General features: G+C 39.5%; 1 protein-coding gene across 2 annotated transcripts in view; it reads left to right on the top strand.

Annotated features, from left to right (window-relative positions):
* Nucleotides 1-12,943, top strand: part of CDH13 (cadherin 13) — a gene marked incomplete at its 3' end in the record, with an annotated part of 437,223 nt that overhangs the window by 204,755 nt on the left and 219,525 nt on the right. For both annotated transcript variants that reach the window (XM_084215472.1, XM_084215471.1), the window contains exon 5: nucleotides 3,225-3,377. In XM_084215472.1, coding sequence (XP_084071598.1) covers nucleotides 3,225-3,377 — 153 coding nt within the window. The remainder of the gene's footprint in view (nucleotides 1-3,224; nucleotides 3,378-12,943) is intronic.

Genomic DNA, 12,943 nt, shown 5'->3' with positions numbered 1-12,943 from the left:
TGCTCAGCTGGTGTCTATTCTGAGCCATCTGCCCACTGAATGACCTGTGAGCTCAGAGCAAGGGAGAATGAAATAGGTAGAAATTGGGATGCTGGATAAAGTATTCCTGCCTTATCCATATTCCCAGTGGGTGGCTGGTGGGGTCCTGTGCTGCCTTAAAAAACATTTCCTAAGAATGCAGAGCCTTTATCTGCAACACGTATCCACTGCCATATGGTACAGACATTTTCAGTATTAAAACCTGCACTGAAGTTCCTGAAGATGCGAAAAAATTATGGAAATATCTGTTTCTGTCTGGGCTCTGGGTAGCAGTGACTGTGGGATTTCATTTATGTATTTTCGAAAAGTAAAAATGAAATCCCAAAGTAAACATTGCAGCAGAAATAGTCTGGCCTTGTTTTATCTCCACCAGGATATTGGGAAAGCATTGTTCTGCAAATGCATTGTGAGCTAGGAAATTTTCCTGTGAACAGGGCTTGTTTGTGCCAGTGCTCCAAATCAGCCTTGCCAGAGGAGATGTCAGACAATTCTCCTGTTTTCTTCCTTGCTCTTGCTGAAGCACCAAACCATATGGCAAATTAAGCCTGATTTTTATTAAACTTTTCATTGTACTGAGCTCCGTGTGAACTGGGAAATGCACTTTCTTTGAACTATGCAGCCATTATATAAGCGTCTTAATTAGGAGCCGGTAATGTTCTCGCTGACATTCCTGGGAGTTCGCGGCTCCCTCTTGTGGCTAATTAAGCGTTTTTAGGGAACCTTCTGAAAATGACTTTTTGTGAGCCGCCCACAGCTCCTGGGCAAACGCTGCCGTGGTGCCCCGAGCCGGGCTGGGCTCTGTGTCACAAAACCAGGCTGAAGGTGCTGTGCAAAAATTGATACAAGGATAAACTGATAAAAGGAAAAGCTCTGTGAATGTGACAGATCCCTGAAGTCTTCAAAAAGCTGAGTGAGCTCATCCAGTCGTTCAGAACACCTCTGTTCTCTGGTCACTCTTCCTCCCATGCATTAGATGGTGAGGAAGGGTTTGCAGCTGGAGCTGGGATGAGATATGGGATGTGCCAGCTCCAAGGAGCACAGACACCACATTGGGATGTCTCACCATCAAATTCAAGGTGAAGATCTTTGCAAGATTTGATGTTGAGAAGAAATTTTCCCACTGGTTGGGTTTGCAGAGACCACTATTACTACTACTACTACTACTACTACTACTACTACTACTACTATTACTATTATTATTATTATTATTATTATCATCATCATTGTTACTTTCTTTTCTTTCTAGTGTGGAGAAAAATTTCCATATGAATACCTGGGGTTTTTTTACAAATTCCCTTTCAGAGCCTAATATTTGTTTTTCTTTCTTATTGTGGGTTGTTACAACTGGGGCATTGTGTTTATACTGCATATTAAATTTGTCATAAACAGGTAATGTTTGGTGGCTCTGGCGGAAATGGCTCTAGTATAAACACCTCTGAGTTAGAATTTTGTGCTGGCCTGGGGCTGATTTCAGGCCTTTCAAACCACTGTTCTTATATGGGAAAGTGCACTTGCCTCATAAGGAGTCTCAGACATCAGGGCAGAAAAGGATCAATTCATCTTTTTCCTAAAAAAGTGAGAAATGGTCATGACATTGCAAAATCTCAAGCATGGCTTTATGTTAGGAAAAACTCATATTTTTAGGCTTGATGTTAAAATACCAGAAATTGGTCCAAAAATGACCTGAACAGCAGGTAACTTTTCAGTAGGAGCCATTAAGTTTCAGTTTCATCACCAAACCAGAAGTCTCAAAGTGACTTTGCCCCTTTGTCACCTGCAGTGTTGTGTGCCTCTGTGTTTTGTCATGACTTACTCAAAAATACACAGTAAGAAAACTTCAACCATTAGTGTTTCTGAGGGAGAAAAAAAGAGGTGAAAAAGGATTTTACTTTGAAATGTCTTCCTTCCCCAAAGGGTTTGGAAAGCAAAACTTTATCTGTGAAAATGCTGATTTCCTGTTTCATAACTCGTGGCAATTTTTTCTCAATTAAAATAAAGGAACAATGATTATGGAGTTAAGTCAAAATCTCACTGCCCAGTAATCTGCAAACCGGCATTGCTCAACCCACAGCAATAGGGCAGCAAACATTTATTTCCTCAGGGACATTATTAAACACCCTGCATATTTATTATCTCAAAATTGGAGAAGGTCCAGATTTCTAAGGCCACTTTCTCCCTTCCTCTTCCTGAGCTGTAATTCAGACCAGAATATAAATTTTTGACTTAATGTTTCTGCGGAAATCAGCAACACGAAGCTGCTAGAAACAAAAGAACACTGAACAGCAGAGGGAAGAAATGGCTTGGCAAGATTGTCAGCCTTAAAGGGCAAGATTAATTTATAATCCCTCAGATTCTGGTGTACAAATACAAATTTGCAAAGTGTGTAGCTTATAAGTGACATTGTGTGGCTCTGCAGGTTGGTAAATGTTACTGTCACTAATGGGAGGCTGCCATGAAATCGGATTTTTAGGGATTTTGTTCACATGGCACTATAATGTGATAGTAACAAGGAGCCACCATACACTCATGGGTGTGTGCATATGCATAAATAGGAATTTGGGAAGTGGACTAATTCCAGCTGTATGACTCAGGGGTATTCTGGGCAGGATATTCTGACATTTTCATGCAGAGATTTTCCCCTTGATTTAAAATCCTGGGAAAGGAAGGGTTTGAAGGTGAACTGGGCAGGGGGGGGAAAACCCAACCTGAAAGTAGTGTGTAATGACTTCACAATGACTAAAAAAATATTGTGTGATGGCTCTCTGGTATGGTAAGTGTTGTTGTGAAATAAGAGTGCTTCTTAGCAATCAATATAATATTCTCTTTTTTTGCAAGTTTGTAGCTGTTCTATCAATTTAACTAAAAAGAAGAAATAGCATTAAATGAAATGTCAAATTCTAGGCATAGAGTGAATTCAGTGATGGAATAACAGAAACTTTAAGTAGTGAAATTGAAGACACTAAAGACAAGATAGGAACTGGCCAAGAACATGAGTAGCTTTTCCAGGGTTTAACACAAAAATTGCACAGTGTCTCGTGAATGATTGAAATCATATTTTATCGTTACATTTTATTGGCAGGGAACATAGCTCAGCATTAGTTGAAAGACTGAAATGACTTACGTGGTTTTAGGATGAGTTTCAAAGATTTTACAGTGTGGCCCATCTCTTGTTTCCTGCCATGCAGGTCATCAGAAGTGAAGGGACAGAGGGAGTGAAGTTTCGTCTCTCTGGGAAGGGAGTGGATCAAGACCCAAAAGGAATTTTTAGAATCAATGAGATGACCGGGGAGGTCTCGGTCACCCGAACCCTTGATCGAGAAGCGATTGCCAGTTACGAGGTGAGTACTCAGAGATAACATCTCTGCTCTGTGTTGATAGCATGCATTTTCTGAATGTGCATTTGCTCCTGAAAGAGCTGCAGTCAAATTGAAGACTCAATTGCAGCCACTGTGCTAGGAAATTTCAAGAAGCATTGGAAATGGTAAATGTGTTTGTTTTCCACGCTATTGAAATTTGTCTGCTTTCTGCATGGACTTTTTGTCATTTATCTTCAGTGGAAATGCTGTCTGAACATTGTGTATGCATTTGATTTCTGAATAGAAAATTTTGTTTGGACAAAGGAAGATCTTTTCGGGAGGTTGTCACTATGGTAGTACAGAATTATACATTTTTGTTGTCAAATGGTTAATGGAAACTACCATTGAACTCCATTTTTAGTAGTGGGTGTCTTTAAGAGAGATAAAGAAGATTCTGATGATATGAAAATGTTACATATGAAATGTACATCAACTGCAAAGATCTTACCAAAGATTCTTTTCCTTGTCAATAAAAATGTTTCTCTCCATTGAATACCTAAAAAATGATCTCTGAAACCTGCAAAACAACTGCCCCACATTGTCCCAGAATGCATAAAATAAACACAGGACCTGTCAATTCATGTTTTCCATCCCGCTCTGGCAATGTGCACCCACAGAACTTGTCCCTGGCCGTGCTGATCCAGAGGAGCAGCAGAATTCCAAGGGCTCAGTGGTTGGTGCACGCTGCCTTTTGTGTCCCCTCCACTGGGATTGTCTCCCCCTCTGGCAGAGGGAGCACAAGGTGCCCTCCCCCTGTGGGACACAGGCTTGGGGACAGTCCTGGCTGCCAGCCCTGACCCCTCATTTTCATCTCCTGCAGTGTAATAATCACCATTCTTACCTCCAGCGTTGTTCCCTTCCTCCTCTGGGAGAGTTTCCCAGTTTGGTGATGGGTCCTACTGCTCAACCAGCACTGCTAAAATTTACCATATGCTGGTTTTCAACACGTAAACATCTCCTTCCTATCTGGGTCTGAAATGTGTGTTAAGCACTTGCACAGGATTTATGGAAGTTGCTGACGTCCTCCTTGCAAGAAAAACATTGCAGTTTCTCTTTTTAACGTTGTTCCTTGTCTTCATTTGCCAGCTGTTTCTTATTTTATCAGTGGATTTCCACCTTAATGCGTTGAGTATAAACCTTGAATATTTTTTCTCCTGGAAAATCATAGTAGACTTTTCAACTTAATGCAGCAAACCACAAATGGCCCTCATATCAGATCTGGCAAAAGACACACTTAAATTAAGACAAACCCATTTCCCTAGAGGAGGCTCTTTGAAGCAATGTAAGTTATGCACAAAAAGTGTCATACAGCAGGTGAGCAATGAGCAATGTGAATGTACAGCCTGAGAGCTGTGGTGCTTCCTGAGCTGTTATCCAGCGCTCTGCTCAGCAGCTCACCCCCATCCTGCAGCAAAAAATGGGAATGTTCTGAAGGAGAGCCCTCAACCTGATCACTCTGTCTCAAATCCAGCCCATTATTTTCCAATAAAGATGTGTCATGGAGTCAGGAAGACAACAGGATTTTCTCCCTGGTTTCCTTGGTACACTGAAAGGTGAATAATCTGAAATATCCTTGAATTTCTCTCAAAGAAGTGTTTTCTGGTTTTGTTCGAGCTTTCCCCTGCCCAGCACTGTGGTTCTGAAAGGACAAATTCAAAACAAATAAAGAGATTATTGTGAATAAATACAAGCTCTTTGCAAACCATCAGAATATCAAGTGTGTAATCAGAGGTGGGGGAAGGATGAAAAGATAAAATCTGTTTGAGTCCTTCAGCTACGCCCAGGGATGCTCTGCCTGAGCCCTGATTTATTTCCTCAGAATATTTTAAATTAGCTAAGAGTATTTAATCTGTAAATTTTATTTTTTTCAGTGAACATTTGAAAGTTTGGGTTTGCTGCCCTCTTTCTCCTGGAGGAATGCTGAAAAACTCATAGGAGTTCTTCTCTGGATTCATAACTAGAGGACATGATTAAATTAGAGAGTATTAAACTCTACACAGACAACTTTTGTTCATTGTTTGTATTAATCCCTTCTTTCTACACTTTAAGTATTTTATTTCTAGTAAAATTTAAGAAATATTTTAAAATAGTGTGAAAACATCTGTCTAAGGGTCAGGGCCTGCCAGTCTTTTCAGTGGAGCCCATTTGTGTGGGAGTTGTGTTTTCAAATGAGTTTAAAATTTGGTTTTTAGCAAAGGAACCCAAACTGGCAAGAGCAATGTAAGACAGCTTGCATTAATGACACCACCCTCACCCTCTGAAATAAACTTATCAATCCACTTGGTTTATGAGTTTATTTCCTCTGAAACTTTGTGGTTTGTGTTCTTAAAGCCCAAGGAATGTCAGTCAGCTTCAGTCTGAAGTGAAAGCTGCTTGTGAAGAGGAGCAGGAGGAGTCAGGGATGATGTTACACCCAGCAAAGAGAGACTGTGTTAGAAAATTGTGTAGCACCTCCCTTTCCTCCTGGAGAGGTTTGTTAAAGGGCATCCTGATAGGAATTCTGCAGGTCAGGGTACACCCAGGGATTTACATGCAATGGTTTTACCTGGGGGCTTGCTGGAGCTTGTTGACAAAACTGCTAAATGATGCTCTGAAGAGGGGCTTAAGCAGGCTCTGGGCACGTTGTGGAATTGCTTCTGGGCTGGTGAGATAAGAGGGAGCCCAGAGCCCCTGTTTAGTGGGAGCAAAAGGTGTTGCATTGTATAAATATACTCTCAAGCATATTTGGTTTTCTCTTGAGATTTGAATAAATCAGACTAAGTCAGAAATTTCAGACAATGGCAAATAGTTTCTTTATTTGTAGTTGGAAAATGCAGATGTGGAAAAACAGATGAAGGAGATTGGTGGGGAGATTAAAGATGGATTTTCTAACCCAAATCAGTGAGGTGCACACCATCCAAAACCTGCCCATAATTTATAGAAATTCAGAGTCCACTTCAGACCCGTAGTCTTTTCTGATTCCAGCAGAGCAGAAATATTTGTGACTTTTCAGTTTTTTCCTTGAGCCAAAAAAAAAAAAAAAAAGAAAAGAAAAAATCAAGTGCTTCTGTAAAGAGATGTGATAACAGAGCAAAAGGATTGCAGTGAAGCTGGCAGGCTACCTGTGCTGAGTGTTGATAAAACCCCAATGAATTGGGAAACAAAGGGTCAAACAGAGGGCCAGCGAAAATAGAAGTCTGAAAACCAGTGATTATGGGGTAATCTGTTATTTAAAACCCCTGGGTTCATTTTTAAAACCTCACATTTACCTGGTTATTGCATTTGTGTGAAGAATGCAAAGAAAAGCAGGAAGAGTTACAGAGGTTGATTGCCACTGCCAAGATGACAAAAAGTTTCCAAGTTACAAGAACTCTGCTCCTTATTCCAAGTTAGGTGGGTCAAGAAAAACTGGCAAAAATATTCCATTATTTTTTTTACTGTTCATGCATGAGATTTGGGGTTAGGCATTCCTTGGGTCCAGGACAGAGCCTCCAGTTGCAGCAGCTCATTTCCCATCACTTCCCACTGCTCGGAATCCGTGCAGCAGTGAAATCCTGTCCTGCAGCCTCTAAAGCAGCAATGGCAAAGTGCCATTGGGGTGTTCTAGCTGGGACTCAAGCTTTTAGAGGGTGTTGCCATCGTTGAAAGGCAACAAATGTCTGTGGAAATGAAATAATCAGAAGGTGATCCTCTGCAAGCATGAAATGAAGCGGCTTGATAAAACTGTGTGCAAATTAGAGCTGTGACCAAATTTACCTAGGCAATTTGAACTGCTAATGAAGAGTTAGTTTTAATTATTTTTTAAGTAAAGAGCTTTATTTGCTTTTAAAAAAATCCTTGACAATCAGAGGTGTGAAATCAGCCCTCAGCTTTTTTCATAATGGCAGATGACACTTCTGTGAGAGGATGCCTTGCAACTGGTAGTGACAGACTGAGATATTTAGAAAACTTATGTTAACAGGGCTGAAAAGCAAAGTGGGAGTGAGCAGTTCTATGAAGAATTGTTTCTATATGTTGGCTGACATGTAGGCTGAGAGGAGGGTAAAGATTTCAGAGCCATCAACAGCTCTGTGCTGTGAACTGCCTCACTTTAGGCACCCGGGGCTGACTCACAGATGAGGGTGAGGCTGCAGCCCTAATGGGCTCCATTTCCCTGTTTAATAAAGAACAAACAATGGAAATGCTTCACAGTGATGAGGAAAACTAGCTTGGTCAGGTGCTGAGGAGCATTTTGTGGGAAAGATTTGTGAGTGCTTGAATGCATTTTTGCAGATAAGGGAAGTGTTGCTGTAGCAAACCCCTGGAAGTGAATGGCTGTAATTTACCCTGTGCAGGAGAAGGAATTTCTCGTCTGTTTAAGTCCATTTTAGTGCAGCCACATCCTTTTGGGAATGATTTATCATCCCCTGATGCTGAATCTCTGCTGATGCTGGCTGGAGATCGATGGACAGCGCACAGAAACATGCTGCTCCTTCAAAAGGAAAATCACACATTTGCTTCTAACTTCAAGAAAAATGTAAAGATGTATTTTAATCCTGGTTATCTGCACAGGCAGATTTGTCTGGAGTGGAACTGATCTGCTCTGTTCTGAGCTGAAACCAGCTGATGGGAAATGTCATCTCCTGCTAATATGCCAAAAAAAAGAAGGCACTCAGTCTTTCATGGCAGGAAGCTTGGTCTTGTAGAGATGTAAATTGCAGTAAAATGTGCTTGATTTAATTAAGGAATCATTAATACACACACCAAGCCTGTTAAAATACTGGTGATTTCAAATTGCATCTGTTACATCAAAAAATCGTGGAGTAATGGCAGAGTTCAAAGTTTCAGGGAGGAATCCGGACTATTTAGCGAGGGGAAATGAAAGAAAATTTTACTGTTAAAAAAAAAAAGAGAGTTCTTGTGGAAGTATAAAACCTAATTATTAATCAGATAGAGAATTATTTCTATACATGAGCTGCAGTCAGATCAACTGAAATACAGCTGAAAATTGTGATAGGGAAAAAGGTCTCTGTGACCTGTGTTGCAAGTTCTATGTAGGGGGTGCAGGAGATAAATGATTTTCCTTTCATATTGCTGAGTTTCTATTTTATATTCATCAATGTGCTCTTATGTTGGGGATCCAGGTAAATTCAGAGAGGACCCTTCAAAACAAAGAAAAAAAACCTGGAGGTAGAAACAAACCCAGCAGAAGCAAAAGTCTGGATCCTTCCATGAGATCCATATGGGCAGACTCCTGAATTTGTGGGGAACTTTCTGGCATTGATTGCTTACCAAGGGCAAAGCCAAGGTGATCACCAGAACTGTGGGCATAAATCAAATATTTGAGCATATAAATTTTAAGTGGAGCCACATTTCTTAAAACTCTGATTTAAAGAATTGCTTGTGCAGCTAGGATGGAAATGGGATTTCCAGCTACTGGAAATATTTCTCTCCCAAAGTTGGTTTATGGCATAAAGAGAAAATCTGACAAGAAGTGAAGCTAAAATTCATGTTGTTACATATTTTGTCTCGGGGGAACAAAATATTCTATATGAACTCTGTAATTTACCATATCTTGTTCATTTTTACTGGCAATATTCTGTTCAATAAATACTGTATGTAAATCAATACATCCTAATGTTATGAGATATCAGCAGGGAGCTGTGATTCCTTTCAGAAGGCAGTAACATCCTCATTTTATTTCTGGGGAAAGCCTACAAAAGTCAACAGTTGGTTTTGTTGGAGGGCATTTGCTTTATTCTGAGCTCTGACTGCTTGCCTGGCTTTGCCATCCCTGCTGTTCAACAGCCCTGGTGTGTCATTTGTAGCAGGAATAGAGAAAAATTCTGTAAAAAAGGAGAAATCAGCAAAGCTTTGTTTATAACCTATAACTGTCAAGGCAGTGGGCTTGGATTTCCATCCTAGAAATAACACAGTCTCCAAAGTTTAGGAAAAATGAGTATTTTCTTATTGAGGAGTGGGAGAGTGGAAATGCAGTGCAGTAGGAACTATGGGAAAATGTGAGTTTATTGAGACAGTAACAAATGACATTAAATTCGTTTGCATGGTGGTTAAGTTTTGTAGGTTTTTTGTCTGTTGTTTTGTTGGTTTGGGTATTTTTAAAAATTATTTTCTAATAGAACACTCCCAGAAAGAATAATGAAGTGTTCAGTAAAACACAAGGAGACTAATAACATTTTTGTCATATTATGTTAATTGTCGATGAAACTACTTTTGTTATTATATATTAATTGCATTTCAAGGCATTTAAAAGTCATCATGATGCTTTGCTGTTTTTGTTATTATATATTAATTGCATTTCAAGGCATTTAAAAGTCATCATAATGCTTCTTTTCTGTTTAGCATGATTGGGTTTGTTTCTTTTCCCTGTTAGTATTGAAATAACCCTCAAAATACCTTGCTGAGGTCTCACTGTTCTGGGTACAACAATATCCAGGAAGACACTTTGCCCTTTCCTCAGAACTTGTGTTTCCCTGAAGGAAAGGAAGGAATTTTAGGAGTCCAGGGGAAAGATGGAAACATCTCTTTTTCTGGTTGGTGTTTTTCCTACTTGGGTAGGAAATCTTTATCCCCTCATGAAACTTTCTTGAACCAGCCTGACACACAACCAACCGTGGGTTAAACAGAAATGGATATTCTTGTCTTTAGGAATGGCAAGGAGGATCTTCCATCTCTTTAAATTTTTGTTGGTTTGCTTTTCTGGAAAACTGCACAAGTTCTGAGTTTCCTGATCCTTTGCTAGAGAGTGCAGGAATGCTGCAGGGGGAATTTTGGCACAGAGCACCTGTCCTGTGGCTCAAGGCAAAGTCTTGAAGGTCTGGCCTTGCTTGCTAATTTAATAATCAGTTTTTTGTCATCCATTAGTAACCTTCAGAATGTTATGCAGACATTTTTGAAGTTTGGCTGCTCAACATCTCTTGTTCCTCACAACACAGAAACAATTCTCTCTTTTTTAGATATTTATTCAAAATTCAGAATCCTAGTGTCCTAATTGCTGCAAAGACCTTGATTTCTATGGCTATGTCCTGAAGCTGGAAATGTGGGTCCATGACTATCTATAGCTTCTGCTTCTAAACAAGACAGTTATGGTCTGTGATAAGTTTATTTTTTCCTTTTCTTTTTTACTTTTTTAAGAACTGACACAATGAATTAATTATATTTCTGTCAATAATTCCCTGTGTACAGCAAGAGGAGCTGCTGCTTCCTTTCTGACCTCTTGTTGCTTATGGAACTGAGGAAAACCACATTACCTGTCTTATTCTTTCCTGACATCTTCCTTCATTTTCCACCTTCTTGCTCTTTTTCCCTTGCATTTTTAACTTCATTCCATGAGATTTTACTCCCCTTCTTTCTTGATGTTTTATGTCATTCACTTCCACTTTTCCTAAACTCTGCATTTCCTTGTTCACACCCTGACCCGTTTTCTGCTCTTTATAAATCTTGTTGCAAGGGGAATCCACATCTGAACTCTGGAATTCTTTTTGGCAGTTAGGTATTTAATTCTTTAAAATGAAAATAGGACAGGACTTGATAGGTGGAAGTTCAGAATAATCACTAACTGTGATGAAACTCATGAAAATGTAAGTTTGCAACACTGCACACTGCAAGCAGAGCAGTGGGAGTTCCTCTTTTTTTCCTTTATTAGTTGTTTTTGATGGAAACATTCATGGAAACAGGTGATTCTTCTGTATTCATATTTTTCTTTCCTTAGATCTGTTTCACTGCATAAGAGTAAACGAGTTAGAGAGGTTGAAGGAACTAAAGTTATAAATATTTAGAGAACACTCATGAGGAGACTTCTAATATTATGGAAATTTTACTTTGCCATGATTTTATTTGCATGTAAATGATAAAAGCCTTGCTGTATTTATCCTCGTTTACTCAGGTCATAACTAATTATTTCTTAATTAGACAAATTCCTTAAAATTAAGCTACATTTATGTTAGTGTCTTGGTTTATTTTTCCTCCTCTTGTAGCTCATTAACAGGAGACGTGACTTTAGTTTAGGAACTTTCAAGAGATAATTTGCTGATATGAGTTCATGTAGAACACCATATGTTTAGACTCATGTGGTGGATCTTTTTGTCTTGAGGGGTTTTGCACTTTTTCTGTAGAGAATAGAACAGTTCCCAGTAGCTGCTGGCCAGATCTCTTGTGTAGGTGTGAGACTGGAAGGTGTCAAAAGGTTTTGAGGATACTCACTGGAATCCTGACCCTTTGAGGTCACCCCACAAGGACATTTTTCTTCCTCTGATTTTTGCAATCTTCCAAACATTTTGGCCAAACTTTTTTTTGTCTGCCAGGGCTGGGAAATGCTCTGCTTCAAACTCTTCTCAAGTCCAACACTAAAACATAAAAGAACATCAGAGTCCAGTTGGGACCGAGGGCTTCTGAGTGGGAAAGGGGGGAAAATATTGGGGCAGATGGTGTGGAACCAGAAAACCTCCATCTGAAATGGTTCTGTGCATGGGAAACCTGGAGAAATACAAATTATTTCCTCTAGCTTTGTTATTAACAAGTGTGACGTGCTGTACCCTGCTCTCCAGCTGCATCTGCAGTTTAAATTTGCAAAGCAGAGACAGTTCATCTTTGCAAAATTCTTCACAACCTCTGCTCTTAACATTATTCTTAATATTTATTTTACACACTGGCAATTCAGATATCTGAATGTAAGGAATTGAAAATACCTATTATCTATTTAAGGCTCTGTTTTTATATATATTTCTTAAATGCATTATGTATCCATAAAGCACAGGTGATCTGTGTTCATATACAGAGTACAGATTTTATTTGTGGATGGGAACAAATAAAGCAATGTACTGTAGTCACATTTCTGTTAGATTCAGAAGATTTAATAGGGTAATAATAATGTAAAAAACAGGATTAGATTTACTATTCAGAAATTACTAAGAGGGAGGAAAATCATGACAGTTTTAAACTACTAATTTTTCTTGTTGTCTAAAACAGCCTGTAAAAAACTTCCATTTTTTTCCTTGCTGCTGAGGAAACATAGTGGAGATGACAAAAAATGGATAAGGAAATTGTTCTAAAAATAACACATATTGCCCAAATTATATGAAACTTTATCATATTTTCTATTTTCCCCTCTGAAGAAGACATTTGCTGTGGCAGAATGCCTTACTCTCTTTCCAGTTCTCATGAACTTCTACTTTCCCTGTGATCAGTGGGATGTTCTTTCCCTCAGGGAGGGCCTGATTTCCCTCAGGGATTCTTATTCCCAGAATTGGGAGCTTTTCCCTCAGAAAGAGTTACAATCATTATCAAGCCAAAAATCTAGAGCTTTCAGCAGAAACTTGGAGAAAAACCAGGGATTTTGGTACTTGTTGGGCCTGAAGTGTTCCTGAGTTGGTATCCTGGGATGGTCACGGCTGTGCTGAGTGCGAGTGGCAATGACCTGAAGGAATTGTGGAATTGCTGTCCTCAAACACAGCCAAAGCACAGCCTGTGATGGTTCTGGCCTCAGGGGAGCTGCTTCTCCAGGCATCTCCCTGCCTTGTGATGCCTCAGGCTTTGGCTTTTCTATTTTTCCCATTCTGTGCTGCTTTAGT

Source organism: Fringilla coelebs, assembly GCF_963513975.1.
Source record: "Fringilla coelebs genome assembly, chromosome: 14".
NCBI lineage: Eukaryota > Metazoa > Chordata > Aves > Passeriformes > Fringillidae > Fringilla > Fringilla coelebs.
Note: the sequence above shows the minus strand (reverse complement) of the source record. Positions and strands in the feature narration are given on the sequence as shown.